This window comes from Moesziomyces antarcticus (genome assembly GCF_000747765.1).
Source record: "Moesziomyces antarcticus DNA, scaffold: scaffold_v10005, strain JCM 10317, whole genome shotgun sequence".
NCBI classification, from domain to species: domain Eukaryota; kingdom Fungi; phylum Basidiomycota; class Ustilaginomycetes; order Ustilaginales; family Ustilaginaceae; genus Moesziomyces; species Moesziomyces antarcticus.
Window position 1 is genome coordinate 104,816 of NW_014639005.1, and position 21,533 is coordinate 126,348.

At 61.1% G+C, this 21,533-nt stretch overlaps 10 protein-coding genes and 2 non-coding genes across 12 annotated transcripts; 4 read left to right on the forward strand and 8 right to left on the reverse strand.

Moving 5' to 3' along the window:
* Positions 1-479: 479 nt before the first annotated feature.
* PAN0_005d2510 (alteRNAtive oxidase) lies at positions 480-1,757 on the reverse strand (the record flags this gene model as incomplete). The annotated part of the gene is made up of 1 exon (XM_014801752.1): positions 480-1,757. The coding sequence occupies one exon, from the start codon at positions 1,755-1,757 to the stop codon at positions 480-482; it is 1,278 nt and encodes a 425-aa protein (XP_014657238.1).
* Positions 1,758-2,898: 1,141 nt separating this feature from the next.
* On the reverse strand, positions 2,899-4,452 carry PAN0_005d2511 (ribosomal protein L34e; the record flags this gene model as incomplete). Its single annotated transcript, XM_014801753.1, has 4 exons — positions 2,899-3,240; positions 3,319-3,654; positions 3,760-3,790; positions 3,956-4,452. 4 exons carry the CDS (start codon positions 4,450-4,452, stop codon positions 2,899-2,901), a joined length of 1,206 nt encoding a protein of 401 aa, XP_014657239.1.
* Positions 4,453-4,834: 382 nt separating this feature from the next.
* On the forward strand, positions 4,835-5,719 carry PAN0_005c2512 (ribosomal protein L6; the record flags this gene model as incomplete). The annotated part of the gene is made up of 1 exon (XM_014801754.1): positions 4,835-5,719. One exon carries the CDS (start codon positions 4,835-4,837, stop codon positions 5,717-5,719), a length of 885 nt encoding a protein of 294 aa, XP_014657240.1.
* An 86-nt stretch (positions 5,720-5,805) lies between these two features.
* Positions 5,806-7,218, reverse strand: PAN0_005d2513 (uncharacterized protein; the record flags this gene model as incomplete). Its single annotated transcript, XM_014801755.1, has 1 exon — positions 5,806-7,218. The coding sequence occupies one exon, from the start codon at positions 7,216-7,218 to the stop codon at positions 5,806-5,808; it is 1,413 nt and encodes a 470-aa protein (XP_014657241.1).
* A 238-nt stretch (positions 7,219-7,456) lies between these two features.
* On the reverse strand, positions 7,457-9,286 carry PAN0_005d2514 (uncharacterized protein; the record flags this gene model as incomplete). The annotated part of the gene is made up of 1 exon (XM_014801756.1): positions 7,457-9,286. One exon carries the CDS (start codon positions 9,284-9,286, stop codon positions 7,457-7,459), a length of 1,830 nt encoding a protein of 609 aa, XP_014657242.1.
* Positions 9,287-9,907: 621 nt separating this feature from the next.
* PAN0_t005d0001 lies at positions 9,908-10,070 on the reverse strand. The gene is made up of 2 exons: positions 10,033-10,070; positions 9,908-9,943 (listed from the first exon to the last, which is right to left on the reverse strand). It is a non-coding gene; the product is annotated as a tRNA-Asn (tRNA).
* A 581-nt stretch (positions 10,071-10,651) lies between these two features.
* Positions 10,652-10,824, reverse strand: PAN0_t005d0002. The gene is made up of 2 exons: positions 10,787-10,824; positions 10,652-10,687 (listed from the first exon to the last, which is right to left on the reverse strand). It is a non-coding gene; the product is annotated as a tRNA-Asn (tRNA).
* Positions 10,825-11,541: 717 nt separating this feature from the next.
* On the forward strand, positions 11,542-12,135 carry PAN0_005c2515 (uncharacterized protein; the record flags this gene model as incomplete). The annotated part of the gene is made up of 1 exon (XM_014801757.1): positions 11,542-12,135. One exon carries the CDS (start codon positions 11,542-11,544, stop codon positions 12,133-12,135), a length of 594 nt encoding a protein of 197 aa, XP_014657243.1.
* A 121-nt stretch (positions 12,136-12,256) lies between these two features.
* On the reverse strand, positions 12,257-12,657 carry PAN0_005d2516 (uncharacterized protein; the record flags this gene model as incomplete). The annotated part of the gene is made up of 2 exons (XM_014801758.1): positions 12,257-12,328; positions 12,394-12,657. 2 exons carry the CDS (start codon positions 12,655-12,657, stop codon positions 12,257-12,259), a joined length of 336 nt encoding a protein of 111 aa, XP_014657244.1.
* Positions 12,658-13,030: 373 nt separating this feature from the next.
* PAN0_005c2517 (uracil-DNA glycosylase) lies at positions 13,031-14,278 on the forward strand (the record flags this gene model as incomplete). Its single annotated transcript, XM_014801759.1, has 1 exon — positions 13,031-14,278. The coding sequence occupies one exon, from the start codon at positions 13,031-13,033 to the stop codon at positions 14,276-14,278; it is 1,248 nt and encodes a 415-aa protein (XP_014657245.1).
* A 102-nt stretch (positions 14,279-14,380) lies between these two features.
* PAN0_005d2518 (aldehyde dehydrogenase) lies at positions 14,381-15,919 on the reverse strand (the record flags this gene model as incomplete). The annotated part of the gene is made up of 1 exon (XM_014801760.1): positions 14,381-15,919. One exon carries the CDS (start codon positions 15,917-15,919, stop codon positions 14,381-14,383), a length of 1,539 nt encoding a protein of 512 aa, XP_014657246.1.
* Positions 15,920-17,358: 1,439 nt separating this feature from the next.
* PAN0_005c2519 (uncharacterized protein) lies at positions 17,359-19,971 on the forward strand (the record flags this gene model as incomplete). The annotated part of the gene is made up of 1 exon (XM_014801761.1): positions 17,359-19,971. The coding sequence occupies one exon, from the start codon at positions 17,359-17,361 to the stop codon at positions 19,969-19,971; it is 2,613 nt and encodes an 870-aa protein (XP_014657247.1).
* Positions 19,972-21,533: the final 1,562 nt, after the last annotated feature.

A 21,533-nucleotide genomic window follows, 5' to 3' on the forward strand; every position in this document is an offset into this window, starting at 1 on the left:
CCACATCATCAGGCGGCTCCAACTCTAACTCTCCGGCTTGACAGCTTTGCCCGCTCATCCGCATCCCCCACTCGAGCGAAAAGAACGGACGATCCCCACTATGACTTTCTCCAACGCAGCCCGACTGGATGGCATGCCAGCGGACGGATCTCCCGATCGACAGTAGAGATTGGGTGTGCTAGTCCCGGAGCCAGCCGAGCTAAACCTAGATTTGGGCCCCCAACAAGACTCGCTCTGGCGGTCTTGCGGTATTGCTCCATTCCGCCTTCCGACGGGATGCTCAGCTGTGGGGACAGCTTCCCCCATCTCACGCCGCCCAGTCACGCCATAACGTGCGTCACACGATCATTCATAACGTGCGTCACACGATCATTACGACGCTCAAGCAGGCAATATGATTCAATTTTGATCTTTCAAGGTTGACGCAAAGGGGTATCGTACATTCCGCGATTCAACGACTCGAGACGTGGGGAAGAGGTTTATGCGGTCTTTTCGGCGGCGGCTGCAGCGGTGGTGCCGTCGTCGAGGTTCTTTCCCTCGGCCCACTCGAGTGCGTCTTGGCGTTCGAGGCCGTAGGTCTCTGCGCGCATCTTGGCCGGCGGCTCTCGCAGCGCAAACGGGTTGGGATCGGTCGACTCGAGCGAGGCGAAGGTGTGGTTGATGTGTCGATGGGTCGCCTCGTCCGCACGCACTGCGCGGATGACGTCGACGAGCATGGCGTCGTCCGAGAGCTGCCAGTACTGGCGAGCGATCTCGGGCGCGCGCACGTTCTCCCACTCGGGCAACCTGCCTTCGTTGAGATCGTCGAGGATGAACGAGTAGGTCATCACCGCCTCCTCCTCGAGCACGCCCACGAAGCGGTGCGCCACCCGCGGCGAGACGAGGTAAAACACGAAAAAGAAGTTGTAAAACACGCCCTGGGCCAGCAGCGCGAAGGTGCGGGCGATCCAGCCGGGCTTGGCGAGCTCCATGAATGTGAGCAGATGCATGCGTTCGTTTTCGGCGTCCTCGAGCATGGTGTGGATCCAGCCCTTGTCGCGCTTCATCAGACGCAGGCTCTGCAGATGGCGACACGTGGCAGCCACCATGCCGGGCACGCCGGCGATGGTCTCGAGAAAGATGATGCGGTTCAGCCAGCCGTCCGGTCCGAAGCACAGCCGCTTCTCGCGCATCTCCTGCAGCGTCATGGCGCCGTCGCTCTGCGCGAGCTTGCCCAGATCCGCACCGGTGCGATTCACCACCGCCGCAGATTCCGATGCCGCCTCGTCGGCGTTCTTGGCTGCCTTGAGCTTGTGCACCTGCGCCGCGAGGTGCGAGGGCAGTCCGACGGTCTTTTCGACGTCCTGCTTGAGCGGCGGGAACTTGACGCCGTTGTGATCGGGATAGCGCGTGGCCAGATCAAAGATGGTTCGCGCGGCAGTGCACATGGCCCTGGCCACTTTGTCGCCGAACGTCTTGCTCTCGCGATGGACGACCTTGACCGAGTCGAGATCGTGCTCCGAGTAGATCGGGTGGAAGAGGAGGTAGCTGCCGTCCGGATGTCTTAATCCGGGGCCGTCAGCTCGGTCCTTGGCCTGCACCGGCTTGCGTGCGGGAGCCGAGACCTGGCCGCGCGTGGGAAGCGCCGTGGCGAACCCACGCGACGAAGGGCCGGGCGTGGCGAGGATGGGCATGGTGCGCATCGATGCGAGCACGCGGCCCGAAGGCGTGGCGCGCACGACGCACAGCAGCGAAGAGTTGCCGCCGATACCGACCATTGTAGTGCTTGTGAGGTGTAGTAGAGTGGATAGTTGGATGTCTTGATGGCGAGAAGGGCGGGATGGCGCTGTCCCTCCGCCTACATATATGCCCAGCGAGCAACCGAGGCCAGGCGGGTTGGTCATGTGTTGCTCTCTCAGCCCGGGGTGGCACGAGCGGCAATCTTGGGCGCCAAAAATCCCAAAAGTGGCCGAGGCGAGTCGGAACGACGTGAACCCTGCATGCGCAGCCATCCGCGCGTTCGGAACGCCTTGGCACCAGCTGCTGCTGATCAATCGAAATCGCGCGCATCTCCACGGCGCACCCTTTGCTCGGCAAAGTCGCGTTTCCGAATCCACGCCCGAACTCCACGGATCACCAACCCATCCCCCCTTCATCGCATCTCCAGGGGGCGAACAACTCGAGCTGCAATGGGTGGATCGTGATTGGGCAAGGCTGGCCTGGACTCGGCGAAGCCAGGGATCGCTTTGCTTTGGCGCGCGCGGCTACTTTGCCAAAAAGTCTCCGAGGTACCGAATCAGTGCTCTGGTTGTTACGCCATGCTGCAGCCGGTCTCTCCCTCTCTTTGCAGGTGGTTCCGGGAAATTCTCGTGGCGCGCGCGCGCGACTGACTCTGCCCCTACAACCGGGTGCAATCGGTCCCCCCTCTCCTGGTGGTTCCGAATTGACACGCCCCCCCGACCGCTGCATTCGCACGATCGTCATGCTGCATGCAAGCAGCGCGTCCTGTCTACACTGGATCGATCCAAGGACAGCACACGCATATGAATGTTCGTCATTTGTCGAGTGGCAAGTTTGAATGAGCTTCGGAAATGGGGCCGAAAAAGGAGTGCAAAAACAAGGGATCGGAATCGGGTATCCCGATTCCAACTTCCGCCGACCTGATCCGCTGCCACACACACCCTCCGCCTCCTCGATCCGCACTCTCGCCAAACACAACGGACACTGTGACTCAGGACAAGTCTAGACTGCCACACACGGCACACAGTCACGAAGGGCGGGACGAGAATGGTACAGTGTGTGTGGTTGGGATGATTGCAGGTGAGTATCTACTGCATGCTGCGTGCGCTAGACCATGCAGCCGACAAATTTTGGGGGGTTTGATAGTAAGAACGGAAGCCAAGACTCGGTGCGGGGAATTTACTTCTGCGACTTTGCCTGGGCCTTGAGGACGTTCTTGACGATCTTGGCCTCCTCGACGAGGAAGGCGCGGATGATGCGGGTGCGGACGCACGACGAGCAGCGCGAGCCGCCGTAGGCGCGCGAGACGCTCTTCTGGCGCTTGGAGATGGTGCCGTATTCGCGGGGGCGGTGCGCCTTGATACCCGACAGGTCAGTGTGGCAGTCACCGCACTTGGGGACGGTACCGCGCTTCTTCAGGTGAAGGTAGCGGAGGTGGCCACCGGGGGTCTTGACCACCTGGCGGCGGGAAGACTTGGTGTTGTAAGGGTTGCGCTTGCGGAGAGTGACACGCTCAGCCATCTGTCAACAGCAAATCACAGAGGTCAGTAAGATGTACAGGACGAGCGGACGAGGCTGATTCCGGGGCACAGCATGCACCGCTGGACGTGTCGGGTAGCAAGTCGAACTAGTCGTGTGGGCGGTCTGCGTCGAGTCACGGCGGTCGTGCAACATGGTGGCGTGGGCTGGAACAGAGTCGGACAGGCGGCATCGGTGTGGTGCAAGCCTGACTTTGGCAATCAACGTCAATGGCGCGGAAGAGGAGCCGGCAAGAACGCATGCAGATGAACGAGACACTGCCATCCGACCTGGGTCCTGACGGCGTGGCTGGATGGTGCCGTAGATGCAACGAGGTCGAATCACTGCACGCAGTTTACCGCTGCTCGTCGCCGACTGCACACTGTCGATCGCCCACCATCGATGCCGTTCATCTATCTGCGATGCTGCAGTGCAGGAGTAGCTTCAGCTACGGAAAGGGCCGAAGCAGTCGCTGCTTGCGCACAACAATGCGACGAAACTTCCTGCGCCACCGTTGCTGACGACTATAACGCTGCCACCATTCTCCACTCCCCTATGTTCCCATCGCAGAAGACCAAGATCCACATTATCCATGTCTGAACCTTTCCCTCGACGGCAGGTGAAAGTACTCCCAGCACCTCCAACCCAGTGCGGCAACGTGAACACCCCTGTCGATGGCTTCCAAGTACCGAGCTATGCGCTGTTCCCGCCGACATACTCTGCTTCAGTGTCGGGTACAGTTTCGTGCGACCTGCTGGCTGTGTCTCCTATGCTGATGTTCTGACGCTGCGACGATCGATCTGTTGGGCGGTGCTGATGCGAGGGTTTATCGGTGCTGATGCTGTGGATGACGACTTCGAACGGTGGGTGCTGTGCATGCTGATGCTGCCGGAATGCTGTGCCGGGATGTACTGGATACCAACCTTGACGAATGTTTGGATAGGTGGAGAAAGGGTGGTGGTCGAAAGCAGGGCTCGCGATGGTGACGACCAGGCCACACCCTCTCGGCGCAGTGTAAGTTTCCAGCGGTGTTAGTGCCGACTCTGCTCTCGAGGCAGGGTGACTGCGGTGAGGTGCCCGCAATCTCCTTAGCCGCCTGCAGAACGGCACAAATTCAATCTTCTGGGCCCGACGCACTGGGCGGCGAGCGGCGAGCGGCGAGAACAGGTGCGCCTGGCCTGGACGGCCGCAGAGTTTCGTGGCTCGAGAGGACATCACGTGAGCTCAAATTCAAAACTGTATGTGATGCCTCCGTGTCGGACCCGAATAATCGCAGCATTTTCGAGCGAGAGCTGGGGCAACCAGAATGCGCTCTAACAAGTGCAAACAGCTCGATCGGGAAGGATTGCCTAATCGGACGATGGGGTGAGGACGTTCCGATGACTTTCGAGCTGCAGGAAAAAAGCGCCCAAAAGGTCGGGAAGAAGTGACGGAGCTTTCGTAACCTTGACCTTGTGATCACCACCAGCATCTCCATTACCGCTTCCCTACCAATCTTTATCGCGGCGTACAACCACCTCGCGCAGAGCATCCACCCGCACATCCTCGCGTCACATCGCATCGCATCGTCGCTTGTCGCAACGCCCCACCGGACATCATGGTGGCACCTACTGCTTCCGGCTCGAGCCTGGCGCGGCAAGTGGGCGGGATGCTGCTCTCCTCGTCGCGCGTCGCCACCACCTCTGCACTTCCACGATCCGCCTTTGCGCTCAGTGTTCGACACTCGCACGTCGGGAGTGCGCCATTGGACTTGCCTACCTCGACGAGCATTGAGATTCTGCCGTTTCCGCCGCATCCGAACCCGTCGCGACCGCTTCTGCCCTCGCTGCGCCACGCTCGATCCGCGCTGGTGAAAGGTCCCAAGGGCGAGGTGGTGGTACCTCTGCACGAGTGCGTGACGCTGTCGAACGCGTCGAAACCCGTGGCTGTCGGCTCGACGCTCGAATCGGCCCGCATCACGCTGTCGATCAAGGACGACAGCAGCAAAAAGCAGCGTGGCACCTGGGGTCTCACGCGCTCTCTCCTGCACAACGCCCTCGTGGGCGTGAGTGAAGGTCACACCGTATCGCTCAAGCTTGTTGGTGTGGGATACCGTGCTTCGATCGAACAGGACCCTCTTCCGCGAACCTCGAAGCTCGACATTGCCCTTGCGAGTTCCAAATCTTTCTTCCTCTCGGAAGCCGCCAAGCAGGCCGAAATCGAACGCGCAGAGAGAGTCAAGCAGGAGGCAGAGAAGCAGGGGCCTAATCAGAGACTCCATATCAGGCTGGGTTACAGTCACCCCGTCTTGATCCCCGTGCCCTACGGCGTGCAGGTGCAGATCCCCCAGCCCAACCGAATCGTCATCAAGGGCGCCGACCGCGAACAGCTGGGTTTGTTCGCAAGCCAGATTAGGAGCTGGAGGAAACCGGAACCGTACAAGGGCAAGGGCATCTTTGTCGACGACGAATCCATCCGTCTCAAGACCGCCAAGAAGAAGTAGTTTCTCCCCTCCAGCTTGTTGAAATTCACACAACTCGTCACGCTACACAGTCCAGATGTGTGCAAAAGAAAGCGTGATTGCGGTGTCTAGGCCGAATGCGCGTCCGAATCTTGGTCTTCGTGGTCATCTTCGGCGTGGTCCTCTTCGTCGTCTTCGGCAATCGCTGTAGTGAGTGTCTGGTCTGGATCCTGATCTATCCTCGATGCGCGCTTGGATCGTTTGGTGGATGCGTCCTTTGAATCGGCGTGGCGTTGACGATGGCTATCGATCGCCCAACGATGCACTCTGCGCAGAATCTCGGCTTCGTCCTCGTCGGTATCCACCGCCTCTGCCTCTCCGCCCAGCTCGACCAGCTGCACCGACTCGGCCAGACTGTCGAGATCGCTCTCCATCTCGCTCTCCGTCTCTGTCTGCGAGTCAAAGTCCGTCGTCGGTGGGGTATCCATCCCCACTGCTCCCACCGCCACCGGTCTGACTTCGGCAGAGACAGCTGAGCTGGAGACCGACACTCTGCGGCCTCGACGCGGTCGGCGCGCGTGCGGGTTCTTGTTCAGGATCCAGGTGAACCTCAGTCCCGGTCGGCTTGGATCGTCTTTCGAAAACGACGGGCAGCGCGATACGCGCGCAAGGCAGTGTACCACCAGACGGAGGAACGGATCGTGCACCAGCCACACTAACGCATTGGGCGTACGTTGAAACTCGACCAACTGCCCCTGCCTCTGCACCTCGTCCAACGCCACCGTCGGAACGTCCTCTTCCTTTCCTCCCATGGGTGTGGTAAAGTTGAACTCGGCATCCAGTAGGATGCGACCTTGCTTGCGGTCTTCAGGTGTGAAGATGTGGATCTCCTCCTGGGCCCACATGCGGATCTCGCGATCTACCAACCAAATAAACCGCTCCAGTTCGCCCGCCCGCTGGGTACGAATCATCTCGTCCGAGATGTTGCCTACTTCGAGGCGCTTGAGCACACGCTGGGCGTCGCGCAGACTCTTGCCGAAATGGCCCTGCATGGCCGACGCCGCATCGTGCACGGGCTCCGAGTAGCCCACTCCGCTATTGGCCGGAACGGGCACACTACCCTTCGCAGCGCCCGGGGTGCCGTGGAAGGTGGATCGAATCTCGTTCGAGTGTAGCCTGTAGTCTTTAATCGTCGGACGCACCGCGTGCGGGTTGGACAGCAGACGCGCGTTTTCCGACCGACGCTGCTTACGTCGACCCAGCTGCTCCTTGGTTCCCGACCGCGGTTTAACACGCGATGAAGACGGAGGGTACGACGACGATCCACTCCGTCGATCGAGAAGATACGACAGATGGTTGGACTGAGAGCTGCCAGAGTTACGCAGGATCGATGGCATCGACATCGGAATCGGTCCCGTGCACAAAGGCTTTGTGACGGCGGTCTGCGACTTGCCATCCGAGGACGCAGCGGCGGTGGTTCCACCAGTGGCCTTGGTGTCGAGCGTCGGAGGATGCAGCTCAAGCTGTGCTACTTCGTCCATCCTTTCTAGCTGCCTAGTTGCGGTGTGATGCGAGTTGTGTGTGGGTTCAGGTGGGCGGTGATGATGGGGAGGGAGGACAAAAGCGAGGCCGTGCGTGAATCCGGCTTTCGCTCAGCACTGCACCAGTGTGCTGCACGTCGGCACTTTTCGCTCACGTCAGAATCGCCGCCCCACCCGACTCCCGAGCTTTTCTTCACCCCCACCACACTCGCACACGGCAACAGCTTGATTGCAAGCATTAAGTCGCATCTCGCGCTATACACATGGAGGGCGATTGAACCGGCGAGGTATTCACGCCGTTACCGGGTGCGCTCCGAGGCGAGGGCATGCGTGGAAAGCGCAGCTTGGGCGAGGGTGCGGGCGAGTCGGTAGCGCCATCGCCAAAGGTTCCCGCACTGCATCCGCCCTGCGAGTCGTACGAGCACGCCGATGCTACGCCGCACGATGCGTCGTGGCTGACGACTCTCGAGCGCGTACCCAGCCGCGCGTCCAGTGCCGCAAACAGACTCTGCCTTGTCAGCCGCAGTGAGCCGGTGGATCTCGCCGACGCCCCCGTTCCCGGCCGCGACGTGGGTGCACGCCCCGCCACGGCCGCAGATCCGATGAACCGCATCGAGTCGGCCGTGTTGAGCCGCGCTGGCTCGTGCTGGAAAGGCCGCAGATGATGCTTCGCCACGTCGTGCTTGGTCGGCTTGACGCCTTTGCCCTTCGGCTCGCAATGGCCCACCTGAGCCAGTTGCGAGGCAGAGTCGTCAGCAGCAGGCGATAGCGCAGCGCGCGCATCGTACTTGCTGCTCGTCGCTGCCTCGGCTGCTTTCGCCGATGCAAGGCGCGTCTTTGCCTCCGACCGCCTGTTCATCTTGTCCGTGACGCTGGGCACGCTCTTTACCTTCCTCCGTGGCGACAAAGCCGGCAGACTGTGGAACGAGGGCCGTGAAAAGTCCGGTGGCAGCAGGGTCGGGAACGACGCATCCTGCTGCGACGAACCTCTCTTCTTCCGCTGCGAAAAGATGGGCTGGTGCATGATGCAGCCCGACGCAAAGTCGACCGTGCCACTGTACACGTGTGCATAGTGCGGACCGGGCGAGTCTCCCCGCGCGAGCACGGGCGAGTTCAACGCCGAGTGCGCCAGAGGTGGCGGCACGGGAAGTGCGGAAGATCGACCAAAGAGCACACACGAAGGCGAGTCTGGATGCGAGGGGATTTGACGCAGCGCGGGCGTGCAGGTGCTACCTTCGCCACGCACCGAGGGGATGGCGCTCGAGCCAGCGCCGCTTATGTGGGAGGCGGCATCGTCGCATCGTGAACCCGGTGCGCTGAGTCGCGGTGTGCAGGTGCGTCCGTTGGGCATCAACCCAAAGTTGCTCGGCGCATTGTGCTTGTCCGCAGCCAGCAGCTCTCCCAGCAGGTCCACCGGTCGATCCGTCTGAGCCTCGAGTGCTCGCATCGGACTTGATGCCATTTCTTCGTCGTCGCGAGTGTCCTTGCCTGTTACAGCCGCACCGCCTCGCACCCGTTGTACGACACCGAAGAGGCAAAAGAGAAGCGATGCGGTGAGCGTGCTCGCGACGCTGGCGAGCATGAGCACTCGACTCGTATGGCGCGGCGACACATTGACCCAGGCCATGCTGGGGACGCCTTGCAAGTTGGGACCCAGGAACTGAACGCACTGAGGCGCCAGCGAGCGCACGAGGTAGACTGACGTGCCGTATGTCTTGAGTGTCGACTGGTCGGTCTGGCCCACAGGAGCTGTGCGACTGGTCTCGTTGCGTACCGTACGCGGGCTGGCGCACGGCAAACCCTTGAGATCGTCGAGCATCACAACCGCAGCCAGCACCAAGAACGCCGACTTGACCAGCATAGATTGCCAGGATGAGCCTGCGCGCGCTTGGCATGATGAGCGGAGTGCTGGCTCAGTAGCAACGACGACAGTGCCCGAGCCGGCGAGTGCGACACTGACAGCTGCGCTGCGTGCCGTCAGTGGATGGATGACGAGATTGACAGCCGCATCCACCCACAACACCAGGGCTGCTAGCACACCAAGTGCGGCTCGCAGCACAGTCTGCATTGCTGTGCCAGACGCAATGCCGAGCCGTCAGGCATGAGGATGCAAAAGAAGGAGCGAGAAGGATGCAGAGCCGAGTGGACCAGCCGCCCTGCTCGAGTCGATAAGGATGGACGCGGATCAAGAGTACGACACCAATCGTCGCTGCAGATTCCAAGGCAGCGGACATGCAGCGCAAGTCGTGTGGCCCAAGACAAGAGCGTGCGTTGTGTTTGAAGCGGCGCTCGATTGTCCAAGATGAAGTGCGCGCTGCACCACAGCTGTGGGCGGTCGAGCATGTTGCGCGGGCGGTTGGAAGGATGGCCGGAAATGAAGCACAAGCTTCGCGTGCCGTTGCCAGGCGTGCATTGATCCCACCAACCTTGTATCGATACCGTACCATTCACACTGCATGTTGCTCCCACCTGCACCTCGACACTCAGCCTTGATCGCCTGTGATGTTACGGAGGACGACGCTGTCGACATCCGCCTCTGATCTAACATTCTGACATCAAGCGCGAGTGGGCGGCTGCATCGCTGCAGCTACTCACACCCACCATACTTGCACTGCAACCATCATGCACACACCTCACTCATCCGACGCAAAGCAAGACGTCTGTACGGGTGTAGCATGCAAAAAAGAAGCGACCCCAGGCGGGCTCGAACCGCCGACCTCAGCATCTCTCCGTAGGCGCCTTGCTGCCCACCAGCTGCCGGATTGGGCAGCCTTGCGCGGCGGGCGGAGGCGGCTGCAGTGTGTGGCGAGAGAATAACAGTGCTACGCTCTAACCAACTGAGCTATGGAGCCTTGAGCAGTTGTTGTAGAGCTGCTTTGTTCTGCGGGGTATAAAGGGCAGGTGCAGCGGGGAGCCTAGCGTTCCCCGACGGTGAAGCGGGGCGGGGAGGCGTCGAGTTGAGTCGAGGCGAGCATAGCAAGAGCCAACGGGGAGCGGCGAGCAAGCGGGAAGGCGGCTGTGAATTTGCGACTCCGACTCTCAGAGACGCGGTTTGGTGTGGGGACAAACGAGGCCGAGGCGAGGCGGCTAATCCGGCATGCGATTTTCCAAAGTGATTTGCGCCGCCGAACCTGCAGGGTCGCGCGTCTGAGCCTGCCATTCACCTCGACGCTCTGCTTGCCGCTTTCGGTGGTGTGCAACTTGCAGCAGCACGCTGAGGCTGTGATTCCGACTGTTCACAAATGGCCAAGCTGAGCCGATGGAACGCTCAAATCGGCGATGCGAAATCGGGTCGCAAATACGCATGCCCAAGAAACAGGCCCTGGGCCCAACCTTTTGCAGACACTTTTATGCTCACACCGGATCAACAGCATGCACACCATCATCTTCGGATGGAGGAGGAGATCGTGGCACAAGGAGGCCAAAAAGAAAGCGACCCCAGGCGGGCTCGAACCGCCGACCTCAGCATCACTCCCTCGCCTTGCTTCGGGCAAGGCGGGATGAGGATGTGTGTGATCACAGAGGCTACAGCCAGCTCGGTGCTGGTGTGCCTGTGACCTTACGGGAGTAACAGTGCTACGCTCTAACCAACTGAGCTATGGAGCCTTCTTTGCTTGCAATCAAGTGCATGCCGTCCCGTTATGAATAGCAGGTCCAAGTGCAGGTTATGCAGCATGCAGGGGGGTAAGGAAGGGAGGAGGGGGCCTCGAGAGGATGGTCCAATAACGAGACGCGGGATCGGCACAGTTAGACGTGGGCGTGCAGCCGCCTTTTCGTGTTTTAAAATTGGCCTTTTGAAATTGGGCGCGGAAAGCTGCGGCGGGGAGAAAGCGGGAAGCGCGCATTTCCAACCTGTTAGGCTGGGGATTTTGAGAACAGAATGTTATGGTGGGGCCGTTCTGACATGCGAGAATTGCGCGCCAAGCTTTTTGCACGGCTGCCGAGGGTGCAGCCTCAGCGCGGCGTCATCGTGCCGGCACTGCCCTGTGTGGACGCTGCGCGCTAAATTGTCGAGCATCGGCAGGGCCCGCGCGCACAGCCCTCACTCTACACAGCCCACACAGCCTGGTTCCGCCACACAAGCTGTGCTTTCCGCTTACTTTTGTCGGAGGGCTGTGCGTTCGGAAGCTCATTCGGCACTCTTGCTCGGGCTGGCTTTGGTTGTCGGTGGGTCCAAGGGTCCCTCTCTGACTCAACGTGCAGCGAGCAGCAGCGCCCATAAGTAGCCACCCTGCATTCCATCTCCCCACCCCACCACCGCATCCCATCATCACACTTCAATCCCAGACACACCTTCAACACTCACTTCGCACTCTACTCGCAATGTCGTACTATCCTGGCGCACCGCAGTCGTCGTACCCCGGCGGCCCGCAATCATCGTACCCGGGCGGACCGCAGTCGTCCTACCCGGGCGGCCCTCAATCATCCTATCCCGGCTCGCAGCCTTCGTACGGTGGCGCGCAATCATCGTACCCCGGCGACCCGCTCTCTTCGTCGTCGTACCCCGGTGGACCTAGCGGAGACCACTCGCAGCAGTATAACTCGCAGCCGTACAACTCGCAGCCGCACAACTCGCAGCCGCAGTACAACTCGGGCTACGGCTCGCCCTCACCATCCTACTCCCACGCGCCACAGCAGCAGGGCCCAATGCAGTACGACCAGAACGGCCAACCGATCGACGGCGAGCGAGGTCTAGGCACCATGGCGGCGGGTGCAGCCGCGGGGTGGGCGGGTAACAAGATGACGGGCGGCCACATGGGTGGTTTCGGCGCCATGGCCAGCGGCGCCATCCTCGCCCAAGTCGGCAAAAAGGTGTTCGAAAAGTTCGACGACAAGAAGAACCACAACAATCCCTACGGCGGCCATCACGGCGGTCACGGTGGAAACCAGGGCGGCTTCGGCGGCTTCTTCAAGTGATCCCCTCGTGCCTGTTCCTTCTGTACATAGCTTCGAGCCGACTCGTCCGCATTGTAATTGTACTCGTTTTCATATCCGCTCGTTTTCATATCCGCTCGTTTTCATATCCGCATTCAAGTGATTACTGGATGAACTTGGTGACGCTGTCGATGGTCTTGCACTCGGCATCCTCGATCCGAGCCACCTCTTTGCCCTTGGATCCCGAAGCATAATGCCATCAGCACAGTGTTCCAAATATGATCGGGGCAGCTTACTCACGTTGATCATCTTGGTGATGGTGGGGATGCACGTGATGCTGAACTGGGTTCGGAAGATGTTATCGGGCGATTTCCAGTCGGGTCTATCCACGAGCACCGTGTGGGCGTCTGCGGTGGAGGAGCCAAAGACGTGGTTGATGGCGGGTTGGGCGTCGACGCAGTCGGGACACCAGGGTGGATTGCCTGAGCTGAAGAAGATGAGGTACTGTGGCGTGGAGCCTGTCAGCGACGCCGAGGGGATGGAGGTGGATGAAGTCAATGTCATGATGAGGCGATCCGATCGGGGTGTTGGAGGTGAGGAGGAGGGAGAGGAGAGAAAAGAAATACCGAAATGCAGCGAGGAATTGCGGCCCAAAAAAGGGGCTCGGTTCGGAACTCGGAGGTGTTGGTTGCACGCGGAAGGGCGACGCGTAGAGTGCGGGAGCGCGTCTTCTTTTCTTCCGCAGTTGAGCGTGAGGTGGAGGTTTGAGCGCTCAACCGATCCTCTTGCACACCTCACCACCACCACCACCACCACATCTGCCTGCTTCACAGCCACCATTCGCGCCCTCCTCTACTCTACCTTCCGAGCAGCTGTGACGCACAGCTCAGCTGCCGTAGCTTCATCGTGCTTTCTTCCGCCGCTGTTCACGCGCACCATGACCACACGCACCTCGCTCGCCAAGCGGGACGCCAACACGCTCGCGTCCAGCGACCACACCAGCACCGACCACACCAGCGTCAAACGGGCCAGGACGGACAAGGACGAGTTCGATACGGACGATGTGGACGACGACGCGCTGCTCGCCGCTGCACTAGAGGCCGAGTCAGCCGCATCCTCCCAGCCGGCACCGTCGTCGTCGCAGCCCGTACCATCCACCAGCGAGGCGACGAAATCCTCACCGCCAGCAAGTCCGAGCAAGACAACGGCAACAGCCACGCCACGCACGTCAATGCGGCAGACTACGCTGGTGACGCCGTCCAAAGCCGCCCCCATTACAACACCTGCACAGCCTAGACTGCAACCTCCAGCGGACGATTCCGACCCGCTGTGGCTGGAGCGTCAGACCATGTCGCCAGCCTGGTTCGACATCCTTCGGCCCGAAATGGCCAAACCCTATTTTGCGACGCTCAAGTCGTTCCTCGCTGCACAGGACCGCGCAGGAAAAACGACGTACCCGCCTCGCGAGCTGATCTACTCGTGGTCGCGTCTGGTCCCCTCCCCTCGCCACGTACGCGTCGTCGTCGTCGGCCAAGATCCCTACCACGGTCCCGACCAAGCGTGTGGGCTGTCGTTCTCCGTTCCCAAGGGTGTACGTACCCCGCCATCGCTCAAGAACATCTACAAGGAGCTTGCTGCCGAGTATCCTTCCTTCCACGCGCCCAACCACGGTTGCCTCGAGGGATGGGCACGTCAAGGCGTGCTGTTGCTCAACGCGTGTCTTACCGTCTCGGCTGGGGCTGCTGCCTCGCACCACGGTAAAGGCTGGGAAGAGATGACGAAGCATATCCTCAAACGCATTGCTGACGAAGCCGCCCAGTCGCCGGCGGCCAAAGCAGCGAGTGCAAATGCGGTCGCCACGTCGACCATCGCGACTATGTTTGCAAAGGCCCAGTCGAATCCAAAGCCCGAAACAAAGCCAGTCCAACCAAAGGATGGCGAGAGGGATGGAGAGGAGCAGTGCAAGGGGGTAGTGTTTTTGGTATGGGGCGCTCCTGCAGCCAAGACGCTCGCAGAGGCAGGTGTGACCGACAAGTCGCCCAACGTCCTCATCCTCAAGTCCGCCCATCCATCACCTTTATCGGCACATAGGGGGTTCTTGGGTAACGGACACTTTAAAAGAGCCAACGACTGGCTCGCTCAACGATACGGCCCCGATGGAACCATCAACTGGTCCGACTTGTAACAAACGACCATACGAACGGCGAATGGAAGAATTGAGATTGCAGTTTACACGACGCGCAGGTGCCAAAATTGCGGAGTTGGTGGAATTTTGCGCAGCCGAGTTTCAACCCGTGAGCGGCCAGTCGAGCGACTCGCCGTAGTTCCAGTGTATCGACTTGACCTGCGTGTACTCCTTGATCGCATCGACACCCAGCTCCCTTCCGATACCACTTGCCTTGAAGCCGCCGAATGGCACAGCGTTGCTCACGATTGTGTACTGATTGATCCACACAGAGCCTGCCTGGATAGCGCCCGACACTCGCATGCACCTGGAGGCGCTCTGGGAGAAGACGCCCGCTCCGAGACCGTACGAAGTGTCGTTGGCGAGCTGGATGGCCTCTTGCTCGGTCTTGAACTTGGCGACTGCCAACACGGGGCCAAAGATCTCCTCGTCGACGATCTTCATTCCCTTCTTGCATCCCGAAAAGATGGTGGGCTGAACGTAGAACCCATTGGCGAACTCGCCGGCGCCCTCAGTCCACTTCCCGCCACCGATCTCGACCTTGGCGCCCTCCTGCTTACCCGACTCGATGTAGTCGAGAATACGCTGCTGGTGACGCTCGGTGATCTGGGGACCCTGGAACGTCTTGTTGTCGAAGGGATCTCCGATGGCGTGCTGACGGAAGGCCTCGACGAGCTTGGGGACAAAGGTGTCGTAGATGCTTTCCTGGACAAACAGACGCGAGCCGGCGGTGCAGTCCTGGCCCTGGTTAAAGAGGATTCCGAGAGCGGCCCAGTTGACGGCTTGGTCGATGTCGGCATCTTCAAACACCACCACGGGCGACTTGCCTCCGAGTTCAAGGGTGACCTTTTTCAGGTTGCTGCGCGCGGCGCGTTCCATAACACGCTTTCCAATGGCGGTGGAGCCGGTAAAGGCGACCTTGTCCACATCCATATGGCCCGTGATGGCATCGCCCACAATAGGGCCCAGACCGTTCACGACGTTGAGCACACCGGCGGGTAGACCTGCCTCGACGGCGAGTTGGGCGATACGCAGCGCAGAGAGCGGGGTCTGTTCGGCGGGCTTGAGCACGATGCAGTTACCCGCCGCCAGAGCGGGGGCTACCTTCCAGCCAAGCATACCGATGGGGTAGTTCCACGGGATGATCTGACCACACACACCGAGCGGCTCGAGCCGCGTGAAAGCCAGCTTCTCGCCTTCCTTCTGCTCGATCGTCTTGCCCTCGATCTTGTCCGCCAGTCCGGCGTAGTAGCGGAAGCATCCGGCAGTGTCGGCAATGTCCATCGTTTCGGCGATCCACCGAGGCTTGCCGTTGTCCAGCGACTCGAGCTCACTCAGCTCCTCCGCATGCTGCTCCAGCAGCTCGGCCAGCTTGAAGAGCACCGCGGCGCGCTGGCCGGGCGAGCTGTTGCGACCCCAGGTGGTGTTGAACGCCTTGCGTGCCGCGGCGACCGCGCGGTCCACGTCTTTCTCCGAGGCGGCAGAGACACTGCCAAGCGACTTGCCCGTGGCAGGGTTGATCGTCTCCAGCTCGCCGCCATCGATGGCAGGCACGAATTGGTTGTCGATCAAAAGACCCGTAGGCACCGACAGCGTCTTGCCCGAGGGCGACGCGATCTTGAGCGTCTCTGCGATGGCCATGGCGGATAGTCAGAATAAGGGTGTTAGGGATGACTATCAACGAGAGAGAGCCGGTGTAGAGAGAACGTAAGGGTCAATGTGGGCCCACGGCTGGGTACTTATGGGAGCGCGCCCTCTCGCTGCTGAATCCCAGCGCTCGTCTGCGCTGTGGCATCCTCGCGCGCTCGTCTGGGCGGGTCTCCCTCGCTTATTCTCGCCACCGGCGGCCGGTCCTTTGGCCCTTTCGCTTGCTGGCAGCAACTGCCGCTGATACCGTCGCTCGAGGGAATGGCCCGTGTGCGGCTCGATGGGATTAGACGCGCTTGCCGCGCTTGCCGCGCTAATCGCGCCAACCGCGCTGGCCCGAGCCCCGCCGCTCAAGATAGCGCGGCCTCCCATGCGAGACGCGTGTTTGTGGGGAAAGGAAAAAAGAAAGGCCAGACCCTGGCTCCTCTCCAACTCGCGCCAATTCCACGCAGCCTTGGCGCGGTAAGATAGGATGGAGCTCACGCACGATTGCACCGCCGAGTGTTTGCTCGTGCCGTGCATCCGCTGCAATCACGAGCGCCACCATCAAGCCACGCTTCCATCCGCAAACAGAGGGCGTGTGTGATTGCAGGGAAAAAAGGCGGATGAATGCTGCTGCTGAGTGGGATTCTCGACATTGAACCGATAAGACACCGCAGCGGAGGTTCCGATCCAAGGGACCTGCGTCGGAATTGCCGGCTGGGTTGGGTGATGAATGCGATGAAGCGCTGCAGAATCCCAGCAGCAATTGACCGAGAGGGGAGAAGAGCGAGGGGAAGAAGAGCCATCGGAAGCGTTGCAGCAGCCGCTTCGGATTCCTGCCGCCGCGCATTTCACCGGCCGATCCGAGCCCACGCTCGTCAAGCTCAGTCTACAGCCTTCGGAGCTCTGCCGACTCTTCCTTGCCGGGTCACCACCACGAAGTTTGGCAGAAGCTGGAGCTTGAGTCACCCTTTCTCTCCGAATCGTCTCACGCCAGCTGTCTCTCTCAATTCGGCCGTGGCTGCGGCAGACCCTAGCCTCCATCCAAGCAACATCAGCTCCCATCGATATCCAGCTCATTCACGATCATCCCGATCGGAGCCGCCGACCTCACATCGCCCCTTCGTTACCCACTCGCTCGACCGCCGAAGGTTCCCGCGCAGCACCGCATCGAGGCCATCCGTCCACCATCTGCACCCATCTGCCGGCGTTTACCCACCCGGCCTCTCTTCGCGGCCGTTCTTGGCGATGAAGTGAATCGCGCCCACTTGCCCAGTTGCCAACAACGCCCTCATCCGCGTTGCTTGCCGTCGCTCGTCGTGATCTCACGCCGCAAGTCCGCCACCCTGCATCAGCGTCATGGCGTCAGCAGCCGCGCCGAATCATACCTGCACGCCCGACCCCTGATCTCAAATCGCTAAAAGGCCCAATCCCACCTCGCAACTCACCACATGTCGCCGTCAGACGGTCAAGCACTGTACGGCGACGATCAACACAATTCGCGCACCGAGTCGACATCTTCGGGCGCCGCGAACATGGACGCGCGCGGCGACGATGCGCCCACTCCGGGCTCGAGCAGCTCGCACCACACCACCTCTCCATCACAGGGCCGCACGCCAGCATCCACCACTCCGCGCTCGGCCGGCCACCGAGCCGATCACACTGACGATGCGGCCGACCGTGCCGACGCTCCGCAGCCGTCCGGGAGCGGCGCAGGCACAGCAGCCGTGCCGCTCGCGGGCAAGCGATCGCGCTCCGGCTGCCTCACCTGCCGCAAGCGCAAGAAAAAGTGCGACGAGACGCTGTGCGTCGAAACTGGCGGCTGCTGGCGCTGTCGCAACGCCGGCTATCGCTGCGAGGGCTTCCGCCGCGCGCCCGTCACGTTTGAGCCCGGCACCACCACCACGTCCAAGTCCAAACGCATCAAGATCGCTTCGCCCGACGACTCAAACCCGCGCGTAAAGACCGAGCCCGCCTCGTCCACGAGCCAGCTGGCCGACTTTGAGCACGAGGCGCGCCAGGCGGACGGGATGGCTATGCCCAACTCGCTCGCCCAGTTTGCAGGCCTCGCGACCAGCACGGCTGCCTGGCCCATGGTCAACGGCCTTGCACCAGCGCCGACCACGACAACGACGAAAGCCGATGCCAAGCCGCCCATCTCGTACAAGAACGGCACGCCTACATCACCGCCCTCGACGTTTTCGAGCTTCGTGCATCCCTCGGCCATGTTGCCGCCACCCCCACGCTCACCGCTTCGATCCGCACACGATCACGAGCCAATACGACCGCCACCAGCGGCCACCTCGGCGTTCTACGCCGCTTCGTCGTACGTGGCGTGCGAGATCGTGGGCGACTGTCTGTTCTCGGGCCGCCATCTGTGCGCGTCGTGCAGCGCGGTGGCGAACCGGCTGATGCAGCCGGACCCGGCGCAGCTCGCCGCCATGGATGCGGATCTGGTGCAGGTGCAGCCCATGCCGAGCCTGTCGACGCCCATGGCGTCGCGTCCGCACTCGCCCGCACCGCACGCCGCGCCCGACGCCAACGGAGCCAGCCAGGCGAGCGCCAAGTCGAAGCTCGTCATGGAGAGCCTGATCGGCTACTACAGCACGCTCATCACATGCTGGACACAGGGGTGCGACGTGCGCGGTCTCGAGGCGTCTACGCTGTTTCGACAGCTCGTGCCGTATCTGCTCGACAGCGTCGACACCAATCCGCCGCTGCGGCTGTCGATCGCGGCCGTCACGGCAGGCTACGTGGGCGGCGCGAGGCTCACGTGGCCCAAGGACGTGGTGGCGATCCATCAGTGGGCCAACACGCTGCGCGGCGATAGGACGTCGATCGCCGACTGCGTCAAGGCGAATCTGAGCTTTCCCTCCCCCGCCACGCCCGATACGGTGTGGTCGGCATCGCCGTCGGGCAGCCTGTCGTCCGAGACGCCGGCGGGCGCATCGTCGCTATCGCCAGCCAACGCCGAGCGGCTACGGCGGGCGTCGACCACACACGCCACGCTCGACGATCTGCTCGTAGGCCAGGCGCAGACGCTCAAGCAGCTAGCGGTCAAATCGCTCGAGCAGGCGGTGGCCGACTACCGGTGCAAGACGGCCACGGCTCGTGCTGCCGGTGTGGGCTTCACCGAAAAAGGGTTCCTGGCCGAGCTCAAGCAGGTGAATCCGGTGCTGTTGGCGGCGATGAACATTGCCATCTATGCCTTTGCCGAGGAGGGCATGGAGAGTTACTTTGAAGAGGCGGCGCGCATGCGCGCGCTCATCGACACGCTGCTCGGCGCCTTCCCGCCCGTGGATCTGGCCAAGCTCGTGTCGCACGAGCTGCTCGGCTTCCGCACGTACGTGTGGTCGGACGTGAGCACGGCAATTGCGTGTGGCACGCGACCACATCTGCAGCTGGCCAAGTCGACGTTTGCCACCGACGCCGACGCTGTGGGGACGGCGGAGGGGACGATTGAACGCGAGCTGGACATGGCGTTTGGGCTGCAGGATGCGTCGCTGATCGCGCTCTCGGACATTGCGCGGCTGCGGTACGACTACGACGGCGGCGACTTTAGCAAGACGGCGCAGCGTGCGGCGGGGAGTGCGGTGCCGGCGTGGGTGCACGAACGCGCGCAACGCATCCAGACGCGCGCCGAGAGCTGCCGGATCGAGACGAGCCTCACGACGGGATCGGCGATCTGTGCCATGATGACCAAGAGTGCGTGTGTGATTCTGATCCACACGCTCATCTACCGCGTCGGTGCGTTGCATCCGGTGGTGCGGAGTCTGCTGCGCGGCATGCTGGAGCTGTGGACGAGCGCGGGCGAGCAGTACTGCCGCAGCGTAGGATGCAGCAACTTCAACCTGCCCATCTTTATCGCAGCGTCCGTAGCGGTGGACGAGGCGGATCGCAAGGTGTGCGAGCAGGCCATGCAGATCGTAGGTCACGAGGAGGCCGGACCGGCACCGGGCAGGGAGTTGATCCGCGAAGTATGGCGACGCACCGACATCACGGGCCAGCCGTGCTTCTGGACAGACCTGGTCGCCACGGGCGATTTCGCCGTCGCCTTCTTCTGAGCTACACTCATAGTACTCTCAATCCATTGTATAATAACACTGTGATTTGCGGATATGGCGGCGGGGCGGAAGATGACGATCGGGCATGACGTTGCGAACGAAGCTTGGCGTTGGACTGCTGTAAGCGGGTACATGGATTATCGCGGCGCAAGCTGTTCCGACGGTCTTATCTTCCCCGCGTTTCTGCGGATGCGTTTTGCGAGGCTATCTCGGGCATGCGTGTGGTGCGTTGAAGATAAGACGTGGTGCAGCTATACAGTAGCTGGGTGTGTACGGCTGCCAAGGAAGCGAGTGATCCGAGGCATGGATCTCGTGATGGCGGCGTGTGTCTGGGTCGGCTTCGACGGGTTGCTTCGGTGGTATCGGTTCGGGAAATGCTTGCCCGATGCACCCGATGTGAGTGATTGGAAAGAGCGGGAATCTGTCGGCGTCGGCCAAATCCGACGGCTTGGATTTCAACGCCCCGAGCAGCCGCCTTTTTTCGACTCGCCAACCGGCTAAAAAGGAAGCAACAAAAGACCGAGGTCAAAATCGCAAAATTCGGCGAGAGGAGCGAGCGGAAGAGAGAGGCAGAGAGCGTTGAAGGACAGCGCCAAGAAGTTCGCTTGGACAGCCGCATCCATGCATGCATTTCGGATTGAATCTCGGCCAATGCAACAAATGCACAAAAAATACGGACCACAGACTTCCGAAGCCGCCGCCCGCCAAGCCAGCCTAACCCAACCTAGACCCTCGCACAGAAACATCCCCCTCTGTACGTATCTACATCTGGCCCACTGCAGCCACCACCCCCTATACCAAATGATACCTCGTGGCTCCCCATACTGTATTGGACGGATGTCGGGCGAAGAGGAAAAAATACTCGAGCGGGGAGATCGGAGGACGGGTCAACGGAGCAGCACGAAAAAGAAGGCCCACAAATTTCAAACTCAACCATCGGCAGAGAGCGAGCCGAAGGCAACGATTTTCTGCCTTTTTTTTTTCTTCCTCGTCGCGCATCCGCCGCACTTGAACGCTGTGTGCGCGCCTTTGCATGAAAAAGTTTCGGTTTCTTGGCAAAAATGCTCCGATTTTTTTTTTCTTTCTCGTTTTGACAGCGGACTCTTTGGTGGCCCTACCCATGTACGGAAGAAGGTCGTCCGAGCCTCTCGCCATCGCGGTGCATTCGTGCCATTGGCTATCGCAGCATCGCAAGGATTAGCATGCAGGAACACAGCTTGGGCCACGCGTACAGCGCACACTGATACTGTGATCACGAACGCAGACACCGGATACTCGGTGGCACCAATCAGCGAATGCACAGGACAGCCAAAGGCGGGTCTGGCCTTCCAGATGCACCCCGCACTTGCACACGCCCTTTGTCGCCGACTCGCTTAGCAACCGACTGGCCTCCCAACTTTGCCCGTCGTGCAACCCGGAGTGTACGGCGTTTTGGGCGAGAATGCTAGGTGCAAAACCCGCTCGTTACGTCCGAGTGGCAAATCACAGTGAGGTTGGTTGGGTGCAGCGGAAGAGTGTGTAGCGTCGAATGGAAACGCTGGTTGACCGGTCGTGTGCACCAG